General features: G+C 38.2%; 1 protein-coding gene across 2 annotated transcripts in view; it reads left to right on the forward strand.

Moving 5' to 3' along the window:
• The window catches only part of LOC127638105 (metabotropic glutamate receptor 8-like), a 229,068-nt gene that overhangs the window by 156,426 nt on the left and 45,364 nt on the right, over positions 1-27,278 (forward strand). For both annotated transcript variants that reach the window (XM_052119455.1, XM_052119456.1), the window contains one exon: positions 15,156-15,356. In XM_052119455.1, coding sequence (XP_051975415.1) covers positions 15,156-15,356 — 201 coding nt within the window. The remainder of the gene's footprint in view (positions 1-15,155; positions 15,357-27,278) is intronic.

Here is a 27,278-nt window from a genome sequence, read left to right on the forward strand (position 1 = left end):
ATCTGTGATGCTGTGTTAAGCGGCACTTTATTTAATAAAATAGAACTCTGTTTTATTTTGGATTGTGCTTTTAGGTTCTGTATATAAAGCAATTCATTTGATAAAAAAAAAATTAAAACATGTTGAAAATTAATTTTAATATTTTAATTTTAATTAAATAATTAAAATAATTGAATTTTTATTTAATTCAAGTTTTAATTAATTCATTCATTTAGTAATCAAGATTAAATAAACTGTTGATGTGGAATTTCAGAAAAAATAAAACAAAAAACAGGTTTCGGACTGGGTATCAGCAAGTAAGAAAAAGGGAGAAACGATACTAATACTTGTTCTAAAAAAAATGGTGTCGGAACTAGTTTTACATGACCATTTTCCACCCTTGCTGTGACCATTAATATTATACAGGATGTTTTCACTACTCTACCTTTAAGAATTCATGGATGTCACGTCAATATCATGAGGATTCATTAATTCATGATTTTTGCTGGTCCAGACTGGTCTCACTAAAAATTTGGTGACAGTAGGTCAAAAGTTCTTCAGCTAAAATCGATCTGTGCTTTTCTGAAATTCGAAATGCTGATCACAGTGGTCAAAGTTCAAAGTTTGGGCATATGTGAGCTTCAGTTTCTGGGTTAAAAGTCCACAAAATTACACCAAAATCGAGTGTTTTTTGTTGTAATTGAAGTAATACAATTAACAGGAATGCCTTTTTATAAACCCTATGCCCTAACCCAAACCCCAACCCTAAAACTAACCATCAGTGGAAGGAAAATTCAACTTTGATGTTGGATCGGAATAGACCGGCAGAAGAAAATTAGGAAGAATTAAAACAGAATTACACCAAGCCTATGACACCAGAAATTACTCTAAACATTAAGAAGCTAGGAAAATTCAGACTGGCGCCACAGAGTCTAAGCTGATCAGCATCTGACTAATGAAACTGTCAAAAAACAAGGGAGGTTGTGCAGGAAAGCCCAACCTTTTACCCCGAAATTCCTCAACATTATAAATTAAAGACTTTGCCTGCTGACACCCAACAGTCTACAAAAACCCCACTCAAAACAGTCTTTGTCTTTTGATATAACTAATTTGACAGAATCGCAAAATTTTCTTTGGTTTTAAGTGCATATACATGTATTATGAGCTATAACACTATCAAAAGACTTTATTGTATCGTTCTACACAGCACAACACAGTCTATTTTTGATTTAAAATTTTATCTTACACAAATTATTGTAGCCTAAAGTAACCTTTAAAATATGTGTAGTAAATTGAAATCACTTATAACTGACAAATTGATGATTGTAATCTTTAATCTTGGCTTATTCATGTCATATTACTACAATGGCAACCATTCATGATAAAGCACATCATGTTTACTATTGTTGAGAGTCTTTCAGCATTTCAGGAATTTTTATGTTCATTATTGTTTTTATATATATTCAGTTGTATCCAAGATATAAAAGGTCACGATTAACCATTGCCCTATTTTGAGCGGGAAACGGGCTCTTCACAGACAAAGACTCATTAATCACCTTTAGAAGGAGGGACTGGGAGATAATCACATGGTATCTGAAAAGACACTCTTAACTGATTGGCTTAAGACACCTTTGGGGTGCGGCCAACCTAAACAGTACAAAGCCACTCCGCCTAGGATGAACATGCTCTACTTCTTCGGCTCTCTTCTGCTCTTCTTCAATTCTTCTCTTCCCTCGTGGCTCTTAGCCCATCCTCGGCTGACTTTACTTCCTCGGCCGGCGCCCCTTTGCAAGATTCCGCAAAATGTAGAGTCAGGAAAGCTCAGAATGAAAAGTTCAGAGGAAACTCTTTATTTCTCTGCACTACGACTCACACACATGACTGGGAGTTACGAGTCTCCTTTGTGTTAGGCCTCACTTCAAAGCCCTGCCTCATCATTCCAGCAACAAACTAGCCACAATCTAAACAGAGGTCCAAAACATCGGAGAAACAGAACTTTCTACAAATAGCCAAAGAACCAAAGCAACGAAGTGAAATGCAAGTACATCTTCAACTTTTGTTGAAAGTCCTGTTGTCTTTTTAATATAATTTGAGTAACCCGATTGCGAATCATGGTATTTATTCTAAATGGAAGTTGATGTTGAAGGCATTGACTATAGACTCCATAAAGTTAAATTTTTCTGTACAGGTAATTTCATTCACCTTCTGTTACAATTTACTCACTATCCTGTTTGTCATGTTTGTCTATATGTTTAGATTAGCAATAAAGTCTTGTTTGTATTCAAAGTTAATTTGACTTGTATATTTTGATAATCTCATCACTTGATTTTTTAAAAGATCCACGTTCCGAAGCCTGAACCATATTTGTGATAATATTTTCAGTAGCCTCAGAATAGAGTTCACAGCTGTGTCAAATCAACTCAGCATGGCTAAGTGATTAGACATATACCATAATTCTTTCAATAAGTGAATTAATCATAATTCCCTTAAAATAATTCCTTACATTTTAATTGTGATTGGATACAACAAGCCTGTTGTATTACATTTTAAATGGTGGAGAAACTTTATTCAAATTTCTAATCTGATTATTTGTCATTTATCCTTCTTATAATAGTGGTCGAATGCGGCTAGTTCCATTATACAATTTCCTATGTATTATTGTTGGGGATATGCAAAGTGTCCTGGTTACTTCTATAACCTCCATTCTCTGATGGAGGGAACGAGACGTTGTGTCTATGTAGTGACACTAGGGGTCACTCTTGGGAGCCCGAGACACCTTCTGATATTTTATAAAAAGCCAATGGGAATTGGCGAGTGGCATATGCATGCCACTCCCCCGGACATATATGGGTATAAAGGAGGGGGCGTGCATACCGCTCATTCACACCCATGGGGAAGACACTGCGGAGAACACACCCCACCCAGAGAGGGTATTTCAAGTGGAGACACGTCACATTGTCTTGCCGAGTCTAGTCGGAAGTATGTCATGTGGAGAAGTCCCATGTTAGGTCCTACCCGATGGGGGAGGAGGCTCTACCAGCATGGTGACTGGGGCAGAAGGGCTTCTGCCCAAGGAAGTCGCAGTTTACCAACAGGGAAAAGTGTTTCAGGGGAATATACGTTGCAAGGGGTTACCTACAGGGAACCAACGCACGCAGAGCACCTGTCCCAGTATGGGGCTTAGTTAGCACAAGTACTGAGCCGGCAGCGAGTTTCTCCACAAACTCGCCTGCCACAGGGCTAGGAGGAAGTCAACCAGTTAACACATTTGTGAACGCTACTGGGAATCAACAACTCACATCTTCAGCTCAAGGGAGGTGAAAGGTGCTAAGCGCAAGTGATATACCCGGCCGGCTGACCCGGACTTACCTGTTCCTTCCTGCTAAAACAAGGGACGATATCAGCTCAACCCGGAGATTATAGAACATCGCAAATATCACTCAGTCAATGACCCAGTGGGCGATCCCCTGCTTGGAGACAGCGCTTCCTTTCTGCTGTCCAGTAAAGCAGACAGAGAGCTGCTCAGAGACTCTTAAGATCTGCATGCGATCCAAATAGATGCGTAAAGCATGCACCGGACACAGCAACGTCAGGTTGGGTCTGCCTCTTCCTGGGGCAGTGCTTGCAGGTTCACCACCTGATCCCTGAATGGGGTCATGGTAACCCTGGGCACATAGCCCGGTAGGGGTCTCAGGATCACATGAGAGTAACCTGGACCAAACTCCAGGCACGTTTCGCTAACAGCGAATGCTTGCAGGTTCCTTACCCTCTTGATGGAGGTGAGCACCGTCGGGGGGGCAGTCTTCAGAGTGTTAAGCTTAAGCTCCGCTGCCTCAGTCTGGAGGGATTCAACCTCTAGGGGTCTTCGCGTTCTGGGAAGAACCCCACTTAGCGAACCACTTCGGGTCTACCGCCGCAAATCAATCTTGATGCCGGACACTCACTAGAATGTGCCTTTGCATCAGCATTTTGAACAAGAGACTGTGTAAAGCCCAGTTCAGTGCTCGCAGGTCCAAGATTGACCGCAACACACCGCCTTTTTTGGTACAATGAAGTAGGTTGCTGTAAAACCAGTTCTTCATTTCGGCCAGAGGGACAGGCTCTATAGCATGCTTCCGCAGAAGGGTATCGATTTCCGCACGCAAGGTGGTGGCGTTCTTGACCCTTCACAGAGGGGAAGTGGATGCTGCTGAACCTGGGCAGATACCTGGCGAACTGAGTTGCGTGGCCAAGTCGGATGGTCCGGGTCTGCCATCGCAACGGGTTGGAGAACGCAAACCACGCGTCCAAGCTCCGGGCGAGGGGGACCAAGGAGACAATCTCGTCGGACATGTTGGTGGTGCAGAGCCAGAGAGGCCACATTGGCGGGCCTTGAGCCCTGCAGCCATGCTGAGTCAAGAGACATCGAAGCACTTACCTAACTCCTGATACTCACCAGCGGATCATTCGAGGAGGGGGAAGGAGGTGTTTTGTCCCCATGGTCCATTGAAACCATCTGGGGTTGAGCGTGTTTGTGCCACAGCTTGGTGCGCAGGGGTGGGGAAACTGCTGCTGGGGTGCTGAACCTGCCAAAAAGGAATGGTGGACGGTGGTTGTAATGACGTCCATACACAATTTATGTGACCCAGGGAATAAGGAAACCGCTCTTTTGTTATACATTTGGGTACCACAGCTACTTGAGCGTGCGGCAAATTAAATGTATAAGGAACAAAAGATTCTTCTACTGGCCCTCCACTGGGGGATGGAGTGGTCTGTTCACCAGATCCGGAACAGCGGGTCCCCTGGTCCCTGTTCGAGCCTTCTTCTTGGTCACCGGCCGTGAGATGGGTGGTGTCTGCTTCCTGCGGTGGGCTCGATGCCAGGGCAGGGCCACGGGGGCTGACAGAGGCAGAGCCGTTGCAGCCACCACAGGGATACGCCCTTGGCGACGAGCAGACAGGGTGCAGGTTCTTGAGCTGTAGCCACCAGGGACGACGTAATCCTACAGGCACTAGACGAGAGCTTCGGGTGCCCGCACCAGTTGGCGGCACCCTGTGGGCAGCACCCAGGCACGAAAGTCAGCAATCGTGGCCATCTGAAGGAGAGATATCGACCGCATCCAGGAATAACACACAATCGGAAGGGCATCTTTAAAAAGACATGTCTTTAAAAAGACATTCCGATGTGTGCCACGCTTTTAGAATATACTCTTTTAGAAAGGAAAATACTCTTTTAGAATACACTGTAATGATCTGCCGAAGTACCCAGGGGTGATCTCTGCAGTGCACCTGTGCAGAGAGGGGAGAAAGTCGCTGTAATGCCCCGTATGGATCCAGCAGAGGTGAATGGAAGCCATGGGAATTCAGCTTATTTCTCAATGAATTAGCGACTGCTCGGCTCCGAAGAGAAATGGTATGCACGCTCACCTCCTTTATACCCATATGTCTGGGGGAGTGGCAAGCAAATACCACTCGCCAATTCCCATTGGGCTTTTATAAAAGATCAGAAGGTGTCTCGGGCTCCCAAGAGTGACCCCTAGTGTCACTTCATCGACACAACGTCGAGTGAGTGACCGATAGGGAATTGCAAATTTTCCTACATAATGGCGTAGACATGCGGACAGTTTAATTTAATTCATAATACCTATGCATTTCCTTACATATTATTGGTGAAGGTTCACAGGCACTTTAATCCATAACGTGCACATTTATACTACCATAATTTCCCTACATTGACTTTTGTCTTAAATATATTGTCAGGGTGAATTTGGGAGTGATCTTTGAATGTTTGAGTATTTTTACATAGATGCCTACATCCACTCCATTTAAAGGTCACAATATTGGATTGTGTGAAATTCAGCTCAGCTCCACTCCATTGAATTTTATTATTTGGAACCACAAGGCTGAATTGTTTCTCAAATTTTCTATTCAAAACCTTTCCCATAATGAGAATTTATACTCTCCAGACTTCACAGAGGCTTCGTCAGCAGCACACAGCCTGAATTTTTTATGATTATTATATTTTTTTTTTCAGTTTCAATGATTACACCTTGTCTGAAGAATTGCTGTGACTGTTCCTCATAAAACAGTAAATTGCAGTGACTATATCTTATTATTTCCAGTGATCCAAGTAAGACTGCATTACATTGGCCTATAACTCAAATGTTTTATTTAAGTTTTTTGTCAGTTCTTCACTCCAAACCATTTGTCAATTTCTCTTCCAAAGCCATCAACGTTCTCTTGCCTCACACTGAGAGTAATGGGCAAAAAGCTTCTAAATTCTCTGAAATGGTTGGGATTCATTCAAAAGCTTCGGTCATATGTAGCCTGTTTAACAGAGCATTTTCTTTTAGCCCCTTGTGCACCTGCATCATGGCCTTTCAATGTGAAAAAGCATCTAAACAAAACCCTATCTGTGTTGGGTCTCGGCTCCACTCCTGGTACTCGTCACTTGCCTCGACTCCAATAGCTTCTTTATGCTAGAGTGAAATGGGTGTCAGCGGAAAGACTGAAAGCAAGCCAAAGAGTTTGTTAAGTAGAGGGCACTTAAAGACATTTCATAAAGTACACCTTTGTCTGTGTTTTCTTGGAGGAATCAAAATTGCATGCTTTTTGCCAAATGTCTCCTTTGAGTCATTGCGGAATTGAATGGCAAACTCTTCATTCTTTTTTGTTGCTCATGATATGAGGGGAGCAAAGTGAATCGTATTGTTGAAGTGCGCCGTCAAATCATGTACTTCTGATTCAGAGTGGTGTGACCTGTGGGAGATGGTCATATATGGAGAGAAAGTTGGGGAACCGCACTGACAGCGCCTTACCTTGACTATGAAGCGTGTATATTAATCCAGGACCCACGTACTTCTGTACTGCATTCTGAAAACAATTACTAGAAAGATTTACTACTAGTAAAGTCTGCAGTTTTTCAGCACACGTTTTACTAAGGTATAAAATGAAGTTAAATCTACTTAACTTTATGACATAATGTTGATTAAAGTGTGTCAGTAAATTGAACTAAAAAATTTGAGTAAATTCTGTAACTTTTACTTAAATATAATTTACATATTTATTTAGTAAAATAAATATTTAGTCAAATTTAAAAAACATCTTATTAAACCCTGTCCTCCGTGCAAACATATGTTTAATCATGTACTACATGGTATTCTGTGGATACTAAAAATTTGCAAACAATTTGTGCACAGTATACTCACTGCATACTATTTTCTTAAAATAAAAGTGCTGTTCCAACAACACCATTGTAAATGTTTGTGTAAATCACACATACAGTATAACTACTCTCACTTAAATTGTCACATTCAAATCAATGGGACAATTTACATGCAAATGAATTTATCCACAATTTATAGTTAAATTTATTCTGCTTGTGTTTCATGAATAAGCCCCTCAGAGTGCAACGCCAGCAGGTGCTTTTCAGTTTTTGCCATTTATCACCATGGTAGGGACAAAATTCACAAGATTTTGAACATGTATGATAAGCAACTCCAGCATATATTGTAATTCCACTCTGTTAATGGAAATGTATTCAGGGCTGTCAGAGGCTAAATGGGCTCAGATACCTTTCATGTTATTTTGCTTTAATAATCTCATCAAAAAATCTCACGGTATAGATTAAAGTGCCAGTGTACCTTCACCAATAATATGTCAGTAACTATGTGTGTTCGGAATTAATCGTAATTAATTTGTCATTTATCGAATTTTCTCATCTAATTGCGGCAAAGCAGCGTTCATCTGCTGTACTGCCAAACCAAGACAGATATGTTTTGGTCTCATTGAGGGCAAATTAAATTAGCCCCTGTAAGTGAAGTTTAATTAAGATGCTGGTTTTAATGATTGTTAATGATTTAACATGATTTAATGATTGCTGTATGTCCTTTGCATTGCCACTCATCATTCATAGAGACGAAAGATCTTATTTCTCTCATGCCTCCAGACGTTCTCAGCCTTGAGATCTGGGGCTGATTACAAAGACTAAGAATGTGTGCTTTGGGATGCTTTCAGCACAGAATGACTTGGCTTAAATTGATGCCTCAGTATTTGACACTCTGCCCCCAAGCACCCAGTTTCAGTGTTTTGTGGTAGATTTGTACATTTCTTGAAGCTTATATGAGTGATATTTTTCCAAGGAAAAATCGCTTCTACAATACCAGGGCAATTCTATGTGGATGCCATGGTGTTCTGGGTGTTTTTTAGCATGCCTTTATGTGGTTTCTAGGGTGTTCTGTTTGGTTGCTTGGGCATTGTTAAGAGGTTTTATGCAGTTATGCCATGTATATGCTTATAGCAGAAAAGGTAAAGGACTTTCTACATTAAATAAGTTAAGGTGTGATCTTAAAATTATTAAGTAAATACTACATTTTTTTTTAATTCAAACATATAAAAACTAATGCTTAAGCTTACAAGTAAGTGTAATTTTATATATTATTTATAATTATGTGTTATTTCAGAGGACCGGTTACACCAGGCTTGAATAATGAATGGAGTTTGCACGGTTTCACTGTTTGCACATTTATTCACACCATTTTTATTGTTGATGTTACGTTTGGAATCTAATTGTTTTGTGAAGTCTGAAGTTTTTCTACTCAAAATTACCCGTTCATTATAAAAATGACCTGTTAATTGTCACCATCACAGTGTTTTGTTGACCAAGTGTTGAAGTCTGTGCACGCAGGTCCATGTTGTGATTCCATTTTCAGTAATGCAAGGTGATGTTGACTCAGACTACACAGCATGCATAGAGCTATCTTGTGTTTAGCTTCCATTTGCAATGTAGTATATTATTTGATGTGTTAATAATGAAAGTTCAAAATCTGGAATGTTCATTTAAATTGTACTAAACTTATTGAAAGACAATGTACAAGAGATTTGTAAGTAAAAGCTACTGAAATGTTTAAGTTAAATTTACTCTTACACTTCAGTCGATATATGAAATTAGGTAGATTTTACTTTCAGTACATTTTAAGTAAGGTTTACTTTTAGTACATTTTTGTGCACAGTTTTTCTGTGTATGGCATTGTTATGTGGTTGCTGGTGTTGCGGCTGGTACCTTATTGGTAAAAAGAGCCCTCCCCCAAATCTCAATGAAATTCTGCCCGCTAGATATGACTTGCAAGACTTCTAGATTTTGCACAATTTATAGTCTGCCAGGTGTTTATATATGAATATTGTGTGTGTGTGTGTGTGTGTGTGTGTGTGTGTGTGTGTGTGTGTGTGTGGCGTGTATTTATCGCTTTGTGGGGACCAAATGTCCCCATAAGGATAGTAAAACCCGAAATTTTTGACCTTGTGGGGACATTTTGTCGGTCCCCATGAGGAAAACAGCTTATAAATCATACTAAATTATGTTTTTTGAAAATGTAAAAATGCAGAATGTTTTCTGTGAGGGTTAGGTTTAGGGGTAGGGTTAGGTTTAGGGGATAGAATATAAAGTTTGTGCAGTATAAAAACCATTATGTCTATGGAAAGTCCCCATAAAACATGGAAACACAACTGTGTGTGTGTGTGTGTGTGTGTGTGTGTGTGTGTGTGTGTGTGTGTGTGTGTGTGTGTGTGTACACTTGCGCCAAAAGTTTAGTTTAATGTACAGATTTTGCTCTTATGGAAAGAAATTAGTAATTTTATTCACCAAAATTGGCACAGTGAGGACATTAATAACATGAAAAATTACTATTACAATTTGAAAGAAAAAAATTATTTAAAAAAAAACTTCTTAAACTACTTCAAAGAGTTCTCATAAAAAATTCCTCCATGTGCAGCAATGACAGATTTGCAGATTTTTGGCATTCTAGCTGTCAATTTGTCCAGATCCTCAAGTCACATTTCACCCCACGCTTCCTGTAGCACTTGCCATAGATGTCCAAGTCTTGTCGGGCACTTCTCCCACACCTTACAGTCTATCTGATCCCACAAAAGCTCAATGGGGTTAAGATCCATAACACACTTTTCCAATTATCTGTTGTCCAATGTCGGTGTTTCTTTGCCCACTCTAACATTTTCTTTTTGTTTCAAAAGTGGCTTTTTCTTTGCAATTCTTCCCAAAAGGCCTGCACCCCTCTTTACTGTTGTACATGAAACTGGTGTTGAGCGGGTAGAATTCAATGAAGCTGTCAGTTGAGGATGTGAGGCGTCTATTTCTCAAACTAGAGACTCTGATGTACTTATCCTCTTGTTTAGTTGTACATCTGGCCTTCCACATCTCTTTCTGTCCTTGTTAGAGCCAGTTGTACTTTGTCTTTGAAGACTGTAGTGTACACCTTTGTATGAACTCGTCAAAGAATGGTATAGACTTCATTCCTCAAAACAATGATTGTGATTGTGAACAATGAAGTGATTTTCTAGTACCAAATGAGCAATTTATCATGATTACACAAGGATAAGGTGTTGGATTGTTGGCTGCTGAATATGGGGCCTGTCTAGATTTGATTAAAAATGACTTTTTTCAAATAGTGATTGTGCCATTTTTTAAATCAGTAATGTCCTGGTTATACTTTGAGATCCCTGCCTTTGGATTTGCACTCCATCAAGCTGTGTTTGAATGCAATAACGTGTTCTCATCTTGTGTTGTCTGATCTCAGCAAGTGTGGTTTGTTCTCGGTCTGTGTATGCCTACACAGCGAATTTCACTTGCCCCCTGGAGAAGACTATAAAAAAAAAATAAAAAAACATTCTATAAATAATTGCACTTAATTAACACATCAAATTGAAAGCCCTAATAAATATATATATATATATATATATATATATATATATATATATATATATATATATATATATATATCTTAATAATCCACACAATTTGAGGTATCATTCATATCTGAAGCATAAACTAGCTGGATTTCATGACTATTTGTGGCTATTCGTACATAGCATTTAAATGTGCATTACTGTACATTTGGATAGATGCTGTAATGTACAATTTTGGCATATTGACAGCATGTAAATTGCTGCACAAAAGTTTAAAACATAGGTATTTTTGGTCATTCCTAAACCCATGTAATGGTGGCGGCCCCCAGAATAAATTTAAATAAATCATTCAGTTTATAATAATAATAATAATAATAATAATATAATAATAATAATAATTAAATGAATCAGGTGCCAGACAGGATTAGACCTGTCAAAATCACTTTAGAACCTGGATAGCTTTTATAAACCACTAGTCACAACAATATTAGAAATAAATTTACAGTACTAGGGAATTACCACCAGAAAAAGATCTCTTTAAATATTTAATTTAATGAAAATGTTCATCTTTTTTTTTTTTTCTCCACTTGTCTCCCCAATTTGGAATGCCCAATTCACAATGTGCTCCAAGTCCTCATGGTGGCGTAATGACTCGCCTCAATCCGGGTGACGGAGGACAAATATCAGTTGCCTCCGTGTCTGAGACATCAATCCATGCATCTTATCACGTGGCTCGTTGAGCACGTTACCACGGAGACATAGCACGTGTGGAGTCTTCACGCTGTTCTCCGCGGCACAACTCACCACACGCCCCACCGAGAGCACATTATAGCGACCACGAGGAGGTTACCTCATTTGACTCTACCTCCCTAGCAACCTGGCCAATTTGGTTGCTTTGGAGACCTGACAGGAGTCACTCAGCACGCCCTGGATTCAAACTCATGACACCAGGGGTGGTAGTCAGCATCTTCAGTAGTCACGCCGAGTTACCCAGGCCCCCTGAAAATGTTAAATAAAACAAACAGTAAACACCATTACAACATCAAATGATTGAAACGAACAAACAAATGGCTGTGTGTATGTTTGTGTGTGTGTGTGTGTGTGTGTGTGTGTACAGGGTGTAGGTGTATGTGGATGTAAGGGCGAGAGGTCAGGCTCGCTGTGTGCTGGGTCAGTAGTTTCTTGTACCTTGCAGTATGTGAGGCACTGATTTGCAGGAATGCTGAGAGAGTCACAAATGAGGGGTTGGCAGGCCAGACCACCAAAGCATTCACCTTTAGCTCGGTTCCATCACAACTCTGTTGCAGAGCATTCAGCAGGTCAGCAGACTCTTTGTAGTTCCCCGTTACTCACGCCACTCCACATTAACAACTAGAGTTCATTGTTTAGTGGCAAAAACTTTTTAGAACGGAGTACTTTTTATTTGTTTTGTTCTGTTTGTTCACTCTCCCCCATTTACTTTCCTTTTCTCACAGCACAAGTACACAAAGGCAACTTTTCCTCCTTGACCGACCATTTCGTTTCACTCTACACTTGTCACCCACCAGGTGCACTATTTTATACACTCTTACATTAGGGATTGGTGGAGAATCCTTAAAGCGACAACGCAGATTTTTCACTCTGCCACACCTAAATATGAGCAATAGTAATAGTGATACTAATGGTAAAAGTACTAATAATAATGCAATGCTTCGTTTCACTTTGGTCAGATTGTAATTTTTGGCTTCAGGGACACTGTTTAAAAGATGAACTCAGGAAAAGGCGGAATGGTCATTCTCTTCGTTGACCTGGTATTTGTCTCAATGCTTTTCTACCCTAAACAATTACAGGGTACTATACAAATCTCAAGTCTAAAAACCTGTGGCAAAGTTGGCTTCTTTTCTGCAGCGTGGAGTCTTATTTCAAGTTCATAGTATAGTCTTTGTTTGAGATTAAGTAGCTTAGTTTGCAGAGTTCTTATGAGATACTACAGTATTTCTGAGAGCACATTAATGTGGCTGAACCTGGGTGATTAATTACACCAACAAGACTAGTAAGTGCTCCCTCAGGTAAGGTAAAAGCTTCCCATACAGTTGAGTTGTAAACCACAATCCACTACAGAGATGCTTTGTATTTCAATCACTATAAACGAGTCTCTATAAATTCTAGCCTGACAAGTTTAATGACTCTGGCTGGTCCTGTTAATTTGTTCTTTGTGACTGACCATTTTTAAACCTCTCCTTTGATGCTTCACACTGGATTTAACATAAATGGGGAAAGTGAGGTATCAACACTCTGCGATTAACCTCAGATATTACAAAGAGTCACTGTTGGGATTAGTTTTATATTACATAGCTGGGCAATATTGATAACACTGAATGTTAAGGTTTAAAGCTGATCTGTGTATTTTTTTTTTGTGTGTGTAATTATTTCTCGCATTCCAGCTCAATATGCTGAGTCCAAGTAATCCATTTGTAGTTTGTCTTTTACAAAAAGTGTAACACTGTGGCTCTGTGGTGCTATCGAAACTTTTCTTTTTTTGTGAGCATTCTGTCCAACCTGACTTAGTAACACTGGCTCGAACCATTTGTGTGAGTTTGGGGTGGGACTATCTTTTTGTTCAACCAATGGAGGACGGCTGGAGTTTTCTGGAATCTTTTTGAAAACAGTGATTATTTTTTTATTCTGTTTGTTGATGCTATTCTGTTTACTCCACTATTTTGTTTTCTCCATTGGATAAAATCACTTCTGCTTGTATTATTGTCATTCGTTAGTAACTTGGTATAAAAGTGTCTTCTAAAATTATAATTGTAAACAAAGGAATATTCCAAGTTCAATACTTAACAAAAGTTAAGTGGCATAATGTTAATTACCACAAATTATTTTTTTGACTCCTTCCTCCTTTTCTTATAAAAAGCAAAAAGCAAAATAACAGTGAGGGTCTTACAATGGAAGTAAAAGGGGCCAACTTTTGGAGTTTTTAAAGGCAAAGATTTGAAGCATATAATATTATAAATGCACTTACATTAATTCTTCTGTTAAAACTTTGGTTTTATTTGAGCCGTACAGTGGAACTAATTAAATCATCACTTTACGGTCGTTTTAGGGTTTAAGGATTTATGGCGTTATGTTGTTATGGCACAGATGTTGTAAAATTGGATAGAACTTTGCACAGATTTATCATATTAATATCATGATACTATGCATATTGTTTACATCTTGTGGCTATACTTTTGAAACAGTGAATATTTTTACTTTTACGGATTATCCCCATTCACTTCCATTGTAAGTGCCTCAATGTAACCAAGATGGTTGCAGATTCTAAAATTTTTTTTTAGAATCAACATTATGCCACAAATGGTGTCGATTGATCTTAACTTGTATTGAGTTGGAATATTCTTATAATGTAAACTAAGAAGCTAACATTAGTATTATAATTGTGTTAGAGCTCTTGGGTGTCACCAAGCACATACCCCCTCCCCAAAAGATTTAGAAATGTAAAATAACATGCACAGATGGAGCATCAACAATCACACAAAACTTTACCATATTTTGACGATGAAAGGTGTTGTCTGTCCAATTATGTAGACGCTTACAACACACCACATTTGGGTGTATTTAGAACTTTCTGAATGAAAATTAATTTATGAAAAATTCAAAGGACGAGCAATCATGTTACTATTAGAGCTGTCAAAATTAACGTGTTAACGCATGCGATTTAATTAAAAATGTTTAACTAATACATTTTTCACAATCACAATTAACGTATTTACCAATTTTCACATTAGATTCTGACATTTTATTCAACTCTGTGTGAGTTCTGAACACTGGTTGAAGTAGGGCAGAACTTTTGCTTTGTGTCCGGTTCATTAAACTGAAACACACACCACACTCACCACACACACACACACACACACACACACACACAACAGTGATTCCATTTCAATGATCAAGTGATGGAGAAAGGACCTCTTAACCATAATGTTTTGTACAAAACAAAATGTCCCTGCAATTAAGATGAAGTATAATTACATCGACTGTGCCAGTGCTAGAAGCAAAACAAGAAGTTCTCGGCAAGCGCTTTTCATGTGGAGTTCAAGCAACAAATCATGTAAATGCGGCTTCACGATTGCTGTAGCCACTATTAATTTTGTGGAGGATGAGGGTTTGAGAGATTTAATGCTCATTGCAATGAAAACGCAAACTATGGATACTATATATTTTAATTAGTCATCCTCTTTATGCTTTCTCTTTATGATCTTTATACTGTGGAATGCTTTGTTTGGAACATTTAAATAAAACATTATTACATGTTGTTTTTCTAAGAAGGAATTAAATGCATTTTGACAGGAAAAGAAGTCTGCAATTAATCACGAATAACTATGAAAAATCATGCAATTAATCATGATTAAATATTTTCATTGACTGAAAGCACTAGTTATTATAAGTCAGGGCAATAATTCCACATATGCTGGTGATGATATATGTCAGATTTGATCTCTAATGTGGTTGTTTTTACAGGGTTGGAGAAGGTCGGAAGGGATTCCACCTATGAGCAAGAAGGGAAGGTGCAATTTGTGATGGATGCTGTGTATGCTATGGCCCATGCCCTGGACCGCATGCATCGGGATCTCTGCTCAGGATATCCAGGTCTTTGTCCTCGCATGAGCAGCATTGATGGCAAGGAATTGTTGGGGTACATTAGAAACGTCAGCTTTAATGGTAAGAATTATCAACTACTCTAACACGTTATTCTTCTCTTCAGATTAAAATCGCTCTAAAGTGCCTTGACGAAAGCTGTTCGATAACGATGTTTTGATGTATTTCCTACTGAAACAGGAATTGGGGACGGGACATGTCGAATGACAAATACCATTTTTTTAAATAGCCAGTAGGCATTAGTTTACAGCCACAGCCAAACACAGCCAGCCACACACATGCCTTTCCACCATGCTGCTCATGTCAGATTCGCTTACTTGGAAAACTTGAGAGGCAATCTCAATACCAGACAGCTTTTCAAAAGTTTTGAGAACCGAATGATCTAACTGTCAACATTACTACATAACCATCCCACAAACGTACATCACGGTCCGAGCTTACTATAAGGCGGAAGCCCTTGTACAATACAGATAAATGAGAAACAAGTGAGTAAAAAACAATATATCCATGTTTTTAGTCACAATACACCAAACCAGAGCATGTGAGCGGAGCATTGAATGGAGCAGTGATAATTCCACCTGAGTGGAGAGCGCCTTTTTGAAGACTCCACTCTGCTCTCTCAGGCCGCTCAGTGCTGCTCGCTCAACCCAGAATGCGCTTCGTGATATGAGAATCTACGAAATAAGCAATAGGCCTGATGTTATGGAGCTCTAACATTGTTTTAGTGAAGTTGAAAACCTTATGACCTAAATAAATGCTAATTATAAATCAAGGTTAAGAACAAGGAAATCGAAATGGATTGTGGAGAGACCGTGAGATTTAGCAAATATTCCTTTTGGAATCGTACCCGTCACATAGCCAGAGAGCACGAGGATGTGCTACGCGATCATGGTAGTGTAGCAAAAGGTGAGCTAGTAGGCTACAATACAATTTGATAATAAATTAAGAGATAATTATTGTGTAGTATGGTATCTTGTTGTTTTGCCATCATGCCAGTGCAGCTGTCATCTAGATGCAGGCCTGGTTCTGCGGGGGTGCTAACGTTAGAGCACCCTCATTTGAATATGTTAATAATACTGTATATTGGCAAAGCCTTTTCCTTGAATCCCGAACACACACACAAAATCCCTGCCACAAAACTAATACACATGTATGATCTTGCAGATCAGTGTATTCTAATTTGCTGGTGGAGCATTCTGCTTGCATGCCTCTATTGTACAGATGAGAATTTGAGTAGTAAAATTTCCGCTCTAGCATAGAGAATTTCATAGCGGAATTATCTCACTTAATCGACCGCCTGATGCTTTTGAATTCTGCTTCGGGATAAAGTGGCACATAACTGCTGGTCAGTTTCCCAAAGCCAAATTCATGCCTTAATGATAAGTGAATTGTAAAAAAAAAAAAAACTGACTGTAGATGAATGCAGATGTAGTGGTTGCAGATGACATCGCTTGCTGCATTCATGAACAGAGAAAATATCTATAAATGATTGTGCATTAGAAAGAAAAAACTTTTCTTAAACGAAGGCAGTGTAATTTGTGAATTAAATAATTTGTATTTGTGTTGGGATCATTAAACATGATTTCATCTAATATATATTGGACAAAATTTCACTTTATGCTTTTTTTATTTGTTAAATCCATGGTTAAAACTTGCAGTACATTTAAAGAATGCATGCACAAGATATGATCGTTTGACACATATAAAGTCCAGATTCACTGTATAATGCTTATCAAGGAAAAACAAAGGAGGCACATGGTAACTACTAATATAATAATTATTATATAAATAACCACAGTCCTTTAGATTGCATATGATTTGTACATATAAAATTGTAGGAAATATTAATAAAGCAACAATACTGAAAAAGAGATAAACATTCACTGCTCTTTTCTGGATATCTTAATACACCCATAAAAACTGAACACAAAATTAGGATGAGAAATTGCTCATTTTAATTTACAGACCCAAAGTCTGATAGCATTAAATTAGAAACATATTAATGTATCAAATCTACAGTATAATCATTCCATGGAGACAACTGAAGAACAATTCTGCATTTCACTTTTACCTGCAATATTTTTCCTGGTACCAGTCCATGTTTTCATTATTGCCATAAACTACTCAAACAAACTATAATGTTGAAAAGATTGTTTTTTCTGGGTTGGTTGTGTCACTCTGATCCAGTTTAAACTGAAAACCGCAAATTTGCGTGTATGCTAGTTTCTGCACCATCGCATATATGTTTTATCACTTGTAGAGACATGTTTGATGACTTATTAAAGTAAAAAAAGGTAATTAGGACTGAAAAAATTATAATAATATTATGCCATTATTTGAAGATGTTGATGACATATGTGCTAACAGAGAAATATTTGACTGATTACAAATGATCAGTCAAATATATCAGAAAAGAAAGGTTTGGTAGACCCGATTATCTAACAGCTGTTATAAACCAGTCCAAAATAAACAACGACATTTTATAGACTAAAACATGACAATACAAACACATAATTTCAGATGTGTACATTATTAATCATTTGATAATTTAATATTCATATTATTATTTGTTACATAAAAGCATAATAAAAGTATCATAAAATGGTCAATTTGACTCATGCACTTTATTCCAAGTCTTTCTAATCCATTTAATAGCTTTCTGAGTAAAACTTTAATTGTTATTCACAGAAAATCTTCCCCTCTGCTGAAGCTCTGAAATGGACTACAAAAGTCATATGGACTACAAAATGGGGGCATTGATGTCATTTGATGGCAAACATCATTGGTGCTTGCAATAATAAATGTCGCCCTATAGTACAGTATACATTTTACCCAGAGGGGCTCCTCAGCCCATGTGGGCAAAGGGGCAGTTGCTCGGGCCACTGTAGCTACCCCCTGTGTATGTGCTTGGAACCAAGTATACTACAGAGAAATGTAATGTCGGAGCGGGATTTGAGCGAATGTTTTTTATCGGTGAGTGTGAGCAGTACTTGAGCAGAGTGTCCATTGGGCCATGAGCGTTTGAGTGAGCGCACACGCATAGAGCGGGTTATTGAGCGGAGTGTCGCTCACATGCTCTGTGCCTGACATAATGAATAAAGAACACTTACTTTAGCTGTACATGCCAAGAGATCTCCATCTGCACAAACAAATATAAATAAACTCCAGCCTCTTGTCCTCGCAACCCAAATGTAAATTCTTGCAAGTTATTGTGTTTGATTAAAGATTAAGAGGGCAAACCATTAAAACATGTTTTTGCAAGTTCATAGTACATCATTTTCTTGCTGTTTAGGCTTGGGATTCAAGAACCAGTTTGTATTAGTTTCTTTAAAAACACTAGTGTAATGACTGCGGGAAGCAGGAGAAGGCAGACAGGGGTTTAGGATCCAAACGCAGTTTATTCGTGATAACACAAAGTAAACAAACTCAGGAACAAATGAAAAGATCCACGATGGGAAAAACACAAACTAGAAATACTGGATTTAACACAGGAGGGTGCAGGAGTGACTGGGCAGAGAACATCCACAGTGGGCAGGGTAAACCTGAAACGACAGACAGCAGGGTAACCTCGGACGGAACAGAGAGGGAACAGGGTAACCTCGGATGGAACAGACAGGGAACAGACAGGGAACAGACAGGGAACAGACAGGGAACAGGGTAACCTCGGACGGAACAGACAGGGAACAGGGTAACCACGAGCGAACACACAACGATGACATTCACGTTCACATACAATCAACGAAAGACAGCGACTAAACCAAAAACCAGGATATATATACATGAACATAGAACTAAGGGGCCAATGAACAAACAGAACACCAAACAAGATAACGAGGGAAGAAACAGAGGCAAGAGGCAAGTAGCAAGTTAACGAGGGACAGGTGAAAGCAATGACGGAAAACACGAACGCTAACAAAGAGACTATGGAGTTACATAAGGGACAAAAGTGAAAACTAAGGAATGCAAAAAGTGACGAAAATGGTAAACAAGAGGGAACAGTGAAACAAGACAGGGTAACCGTTACAACTAGAACCCATTTAATTTCATAACGTTTGGTTCTATTAATGGTTCTGGAACATCTGCATTCTTCCATTGATGTGGACAAAATATTGTAATAAAATTAACAATACACTGTATTGTCATGACCAGTTTTGGACATAATCTGATTACAAAGTAATATGTTACTGTAATCAAATTACTTAAAAAGTCAAAAAGTTGTGAACACGTTATATTTAAAATTCTTGCAATCAGATTAAAGTTACAGACTTTCAGTGAAGTTAATTACTTTAAGTATATTCTCCTATATACTTAAGAGTGACTGCTGTGTGCATTTTACATTTCCCTTTTTTTTTTTTGTTGTAACTAGTAGCACCTAATTTCAAAACTTTCTAGAGCAAATAGTTTTCCTAAAAATGTAGGCAACATATGTGGACAGCGGAACTAAGTTGTGACATTTTAGATAATGCCAAATCATAGAAAGCCAGATTAGTTTTTTTAACAAATTGTTTATTATGTTTCCAGGAGTGTTGGTTATTTTTCAGTTCTTGGATGAACACATGGATTCTCAATGTGATAATGCACAGTAAATATAGGGCTTTTTTGATATGGAAATACAATTGTGTTTTCACTTTTAAAGCCACTTTTTTGTATTTGTTAAATGCTTTACTTTTCTCCTGCCACAATATATGTATATGTCTTAGATCTGAATGATCTGAATTATAATATATATTTTGCGTTGTATTTATAATTTTTGAAATAGTTACTAAATTATCATTATTTTGTGGCCTTTTTCAATAAATATTAATTGTGATTAATTAAAATAATTAATCTGCACATAATGTAATTAATTTGATTTAAAAAAAAAAAAAACAATTAAACGATTATCAGCCCCAGTAATTTGTAGTGTATTATTTTTATTTGGTAAAAACCTGAGTCACCCAACACTGGCCATGTCCCATGACAACACTGACACATTTTTATTTATTTATTCATACATTTTTTTCAAAAAGTATACTGTATTATACAAATTGTATTGTATTATAATACACTGCCTGGCCAAAAAAAAATAAAAAAGTCGCTGTTTGGATTTAAATAAGCAGATACTTAAGTGCCAATGATTGGATAATTATTGCAGTGATTAATCTGTTTCAGCTGGCAACAATTCTATAACTGATGCAGTGTGTAGCTTCTCATTTCTTAAACAACCATGTCGGAAGACGTATCCTGTGGTCGTGGAAAATATGTTACTGTATTTCAGAAGGGTCAAATTATTGGCCTGCATAGAGCAAAGAAAACATAACAAAAACACTAAGGTTATTGCTGAAATTGAAGTCATATCATAAAAAAATCAACAGTAGAGCTCACAGCTATGTTTAATAGTGAAAGTAAGAGGGGCCTGGGTAGCTCAGCGAGTATTGATGCTGACTATCACCCCTGGAGTCGTGAGTCTCCTAAGCAACCAAATTGGCCCGGTTGCTAGGGAGGGTAGTCACATGGGGTAACCTCCTCATGGTCACGATTAGGGTGGAGGCAATTGAGACTTGTCCTCCACCACCCGGATTGAGGTGAGTAACCGCACCACCATGAGGATCTACTAAGTAGTGGGAATTGGGCATTCCAAATTGGGAGAAAAGGGGATAAAATAAATACAATAAAAAAATTGTGAAAGTAAGAGCATTTCCACACAAAATGCGACAAGAATTTACAGGATTGGGACTAAACAGCTGTGTGGACACAAGAAAGCCACACATTATGCGGCAATAAAATGAAGTCAGCTGACTACCTGAATGTACTGAATGACCAGGTTATAAATTGATTTTTTCTTCCCTGATGGCATGGGCATATTTTAGAATGACATATTTTGAGTGAACTATTCTTTTAAGGAATCGCAAATCCTTATGACTTCCATCCCTTGTGATGTCTCTCCTTTACTGAGCTACCGTATTCATCATGTAGCTTCTTTGTCACTATATAATTCTTCACGATTCTCCTTCCTTCCTGTCCCGTTTCATCCTCTTCACACACACACACACACATGAACTCCTCATCTACACACACACTCATATTCGTCTCGTTTTAGAAAAAATTTATTGCAGCTACATTTTGTTGCTTCATGCTGTGCAAAAAACATTCCTAAACCCTTGGTACAAGGCTCATCTTTTCTTAAGTGATATTCTCCAATAAAACAAAACATATCTAACATCATTCTAAAGAGAGTTCAGCTTTTTTCTTTTACTGTTTTACATAATCCTGGCTTTTATGTAGGTAGATCAGAGGGTTTTATGCTTGTGCAAAATTGTTTAAATAAATACCATTAATTGTAATGTTTTCAAGTCCTTTAAAACAGTTGGATGAAATACATGCAAATACATCAAATTGTGAGCAGTTCACTTCAATTTGCTGTAAAGACTTAGTTTAATGAATCCAATATAGTTTTTTTTTTTCTTTCTTTTTATGTGCTTTAGTCATTTGGTCAAATATGTATGAGTAAGAGATCTGACTAAATTAATATTGTAATGTGGCCAGTTTCACATTTTCTTTTAGTCCAGAATTCATTTGTACTGTATGTTTGATGATGCCACTGGAATGCATAAGATCTTTGGAGAATGACCGCTAGACATTTTACAAACTGTTTATATGTGAAATTTTACATTGATGGAAGGAATTGTCCTACCATTGGAGCAATTCAAAGAATACTTTGCGAACCTGCAACCCTTAACGCTTACATATAATGCATTCAAGTCATGTCAGAATGATCATATTTACAAGTTGAACGCACATGAACGGCACCACAAAGTCATAATTATGTGTGGGAAACTGGGGATTTTCTTTGAACCCCTACTTTCCGAAAAGTATGGCGGGAGCTAATTGTTATTAAGCATTAATTACACACCTAATGCATGGCTTTGCTCTTCATTTTGTTGCATTGGTGCTAAAAAAGCTTCCTGTCTTGGCCAGTAAAGAAAGATAGAAATATGAAATTACAAAATGGGTCCATTCTTTCTGTGTATCACTTGAACGCACATCACGTCCATTTCCAACCTTGTAATTACAAACTTCCTAGGAGGACATGAGTACACCAATAGACCAAAATATAGCACAAGATTTAATGTGCAAATGCATCCTGTGGAAACAGCCCCTAAGTCTACTTCGAACAGATTGGTTTTCAAAATGGATTGCTTTGGACTGTAGGCAAATTATGCTTTTGTTTAATGGAAATTTAACAAACAATATACTTATAAAGCTGACTTTTTCTCTATTCAGTGATTTACTTGTCTGCCACAATATATTATTGTCTCTAAATTATCTTAATTTAGAGGCTTTTCTGAGCAAATATTGTTATGGGTGATTAATTTGATTAATTGATCATCATATTGTGTAATTAATTCCATAAAAACATTGAATCAGTTGACAGCATTAATTAGAATATTAGCATTGCAGGAGAAGAACTACAGACTGTCCTGTGTGGTCTTCAGCCTAATGAATGTGAAAATGTGGCTTGAAGGGTTTACGCCTTTGCACAAACAACTGCGTTAGGGATGGATGTGACCACAAGCGCATGCAGTTTTGGCTGTGCTCAGTCATGTGACAGTAAATTGTTGATGTTTACATTTAGTCGAATTTGTGCGCCGTCACGACTGAGTCACAAAGTGATGCAATGTGCAATGTTTAATTCGTTTGACAATGCGCTTCAAATGCTGTTTTTGTGTTTAGCATTCATTAACATTTAATAAGTTCTGTTGTGTGAATGTTTGTGGGTGTGCATGGATGCAATTGTGTGTATTCGTGCATAGACACTGGGGTAAAACATCTGAGACTACATTGAAAATTTGGTATGCAGAATCAAATTTAAGTCTAGAAATTCTCTACCTTTCAAAAGTTTAGAAACACTACAAAACTGTGAAAATGTTTGAGATATAAAATGACATGGCATATGATAAAGCATCATAGAGGATGCTTTAAATTGATCATGAATAGCAGTTAAGACATTTATAATGTTAAAAAAGACTGTTTATATTTAAATAACAGCTGCATTCTTCAAAATCGGTTTCGGTACACAGGCCTTCCATTGAGGAAGGCCTGTGCCCCGAAACGACTGTGTCCATTTCCCCTTTTAAGTCATGTAATAAAAAACATTAACAGTTTACTATCGGAGAGCGGATCATCTCTTCATTGTATTAAGGATAGGAAGGTCATAGTCCTTGAGTGGCCAAGTCAGAGCCTGTGGATGGACTTGAAGAGAGCAGCACATCGCTGCTGACCCCTCAATTTGACTGAACTCGAACAATTCTGCAAGGAAGAATGGGCAAATATTCCCAAATCTAGGTGCACGAAGCCACAGTAGTAGAGACATAGGCTGTTTCTCAATGTGTATGCTTATGTTCTTGTGGATTCATTCAATGTCATCATCCTCTGCCGATGATAAAATAAAATTCTCAAGAATGCAGGTATCGAGAATGCATAAAATTACCAGGATGTATTCTTGAAAAGGCCGAATATCAACAATGCATCGGATGGTGACTTTGGCTGTGTTCCACTTCACTTTTAACATCCACTCACTAAATCCCCTAAGCACTTCCCCTCTGGGGAATCCCCACCGTTTTGTGACTTCTAAGTAAACGAAGGAAGTTTCTTTTGACAGACCTCAATCCCTCGATTTTGACAGCAGTAGTGAGCATACTCTGATGTATGTTGAAAGTGAAGTCAGGTCAATTAAACAATTTAGAGACCTTATATTGAGATTTAACAACATAATACTTGTAGTTACCTTAAACTGTTTATCTCACAGTTATAGCCTATAGTATGTGTTCATTGTTATGTTAATATTTTCGTTTGTGTATATCTTGATTAATCCTTTGTAACAATTCATTCTAATGAGAAAAAAAATTAAACACACAAGATTTATACATAAGCCTCTGAAATCAGTCTCCAAAAACATTGTTTTGTCAGGTGCAAAAATCACAAAATAATTCCACAAACTGGCATCAGCCTTCAACACGCTCCAAGTGATCAAGGGTTTAGGGTGTTCCAGTTAAACCCATTGCACGTCTTCTATGGGATCAGAATCTCGTCAAAAGTATTGTAGTCACAGATCCAAAAATAATAAGTAAAGATCAAAATAATTAGCGCAGATACAAAAATAACAAACATGAATCAAAAATATATAAGCACATTTGAAATATGCTGAAAAAAAAAACAAAAAAAAAAAAAGATGAATGGTCATCAGAATTGAAAACAAAATCATGCTTTCCTTGGTTATATTACTGTTTTAGATACGTTTTATTTATTTTTGCGCTTATTATTTTTTGATTCACACTTATTATTTTGATTCACACTTATTAATTTTGGATCCGTGACTGCAATACTTTTGTTGGAATTTTGATCCCATAGTCTTCCGCCAGTAGTGGACACTTGTAAGCAGTGTCGTACATCTGAGTCCATAAGACTGAGTGAAGTTTGCAAGGGAAGGGGATACAAATTTTAAATGGAACAGCCTTTGAGCAAGAACCTGGTACTATGGTGGCAGACAAAGGACATTTATCATTATGTTTTACCCATTATATCATATAACATTGGTTTTACCTCAAGAGTTTCCCGCGGCTCGTGAGGATCGTCATACTCAATCAACATTTGTTGTTTTGTTGGCCATTATTTTAATATAGTAATAAACACATTGAGGAAACAAGTGTTTACAGACTTTATTTTAAAATGTAACTTGTCCTGCAAAACCTCACTGGTGTGATAATGCCAGAAGTTCTCTCACTGGCTTCAAATGTGCTGTGATGGTTAATTGCGGGAATATCACAGCACATCTCAAAGCTCTCAATAGATGCGTCCTACTGTCCAGGACTGGATGATTGGGACAAAAATCATATTGCAATTAGTTTGAAAAATATTGCGATTGCAATTTGAAATGTGATGATAGACAAAACATTTTTTAACATTTTTCACTTTCAATTGCCAAAAGGCTGCTGAGTCCTCTTAAAACGAACCAAACTGAGATATTTTTTCACTTCACCCACAAATATAAAAAGAGTGAAACAAAGAAAAATACCCATCCACCATGAACCTGTTTGTGTTCATTTTGTGATAGGGTCTCAGCCCACTTATCATCATCATTAGTTTTTGAAACCCAGTCAACTTGTCAGGGAAGTAATGAAGATTCTGAAGCGGAGGTGCAATAAGTAGGGTTTTATTGAGAAGCAGATGAACAATAATGCAAAAACAGTCACAAGGCAGTGTAGGAGATATTATGGCAGTGGCAAGCTACAGTAGGTGATGATGGAGACAAAGGAAAACCAATGTCCAAGGCTGAAATGGAAACAAACAATCAACAGTATCCAAGCTAGAAACGGAGATAATAAATCTGCGATGTCCAAGGCAGATATAATCCACAGGGCACGAGGGCAGGAACCAGTAGAGCTACTGCAAAAAGCAGAGAAAGAGAGTACAACTAAAATAAAGAAACAAAAGGTAAATAAAAAGTGACAAGAAACAGTGAACATAAAAGATGATCTGGTGACGAGACAGAACAGGCACAGGGATTAAATAGACTGGGAAAACTTGCAACAACTGCAGCTAATGATTAGCGAGCAGTATGAAGAAAGCGTTGCCTAGCGACGCCACCCACAGCAAGCACGCAACACCAGACACACAAGGGAAAACAAACAGAAACCATGTGAACACACAGAGAAAACCTGGCAGGAGATCTTGACCATGACACAACTTGAATATTAAGAATGCTCCGATCAGGATTTTAACGTCTGTTACCGATCTCAAATTTTCTTTTCATCGAATTGTCTGACTTTTTATCAGCAGCTCTGTCAAAAAACTGTTTTCTGCTCAGTGTCACTGTTAACTGAATTTCCCTGTCGGTAATACCACAGTTGTTGCATAGTTTTTGCTTTCAAAAATACTGTTGGTTGGTTGAATAATAAAATAAACACAAAATATTCCAGTTTACACTTTAATCTAGGCCTTGAAAACAAATATGCTTATACAAACTATTCTCTACTGTAAAATAATCCTAAAGAACGAGGCTTCCTTTTCATTTTGTTGGATGTTGGCAATATTAGTTCCTCTCACTTGTTGCTGCTTTGAGTGTAATAAGGGTGACATGCTCTCTCGTGAGGTAAACAAATTCCAGGAGAAAGGAGGAAGAGCACATTTCTGGAATCTACAGGTGCTACTGTTAATGCTGTTTGCTCAGCAATCATTTAATAAAGATGTTTGAATTATACACTGTAACAGTTAAAGGATGGGCAAGGAGGAGGCGGGAACCGGCTAAACAGTCAACGTAAAGTTTAATATCAAACTCAACATAAAACAAACATAAACCAACACATACACATGCAGCGTGGCTGTATGCGTATCCCTCTCTCTCGAACTGGCGCCTCTGTCCCCCATTTATCTTGCTCCCCTGCTGATCATCTGATTCAGTGCCAATCCTGCACTCCTCCACCATCCGATTCAGGCCGTGGCAGCCGGTGGTCCATCCTGCCTCATGTGAACCTGGGGAAGAGGCGAGGGGAGGCGTGGGGAGAGTGAAAGTGTGAGTGAGAGACACACAGAGGGAGAGAGAGAGAAGAGAGAGGAAAACTTGCACGCTGTTGCCTGGTCCTGAACCGCTCCTCCGCCCTCTGGAGAATGACAGCTCACTCCTTCCCAGGCAGACGGCCACAGCTGCTCCTCTTGCAGATGGCAGTGGCGAGGACTCCGCTACAGCGCATCCCTGCTCCTTCCCGGGTTTCGGCACCACTGTAACAGTTAAAGGATGGGCAAGGAGGAGATGGGAACGGGCTGAACAGTCAACATAAAGTTTAATATCAAACTAAACATACAATGAACATAAACCAACACACACACATGCAGTAATATGTATAATAAAATGGCCGCACGCTCTCTCTCTCTCTCTCTCGAACTGGCGCCTCTGGCCCCCCTTTATCTCGCTCTCCCGCTGATCATCTGATTCAGCACCAGCCGTGC

The sequence above is a fragment of the Xyrauchen texanus genome, chromosome 46 (assembly GCF_025860055.1).
Source record: "Xyrauchen texanus isolate HMW12.3.18 chromosome 46, RBS_HiC_50CHRs, whole genome shotgun sequence".
Taxonomy (NCBI): Eukaryota; Metazoa; Chordata; class Actinopteri; order Cypriniformes; family Catostomidae; genus Xyrauchen; species Xyrauchen texanus.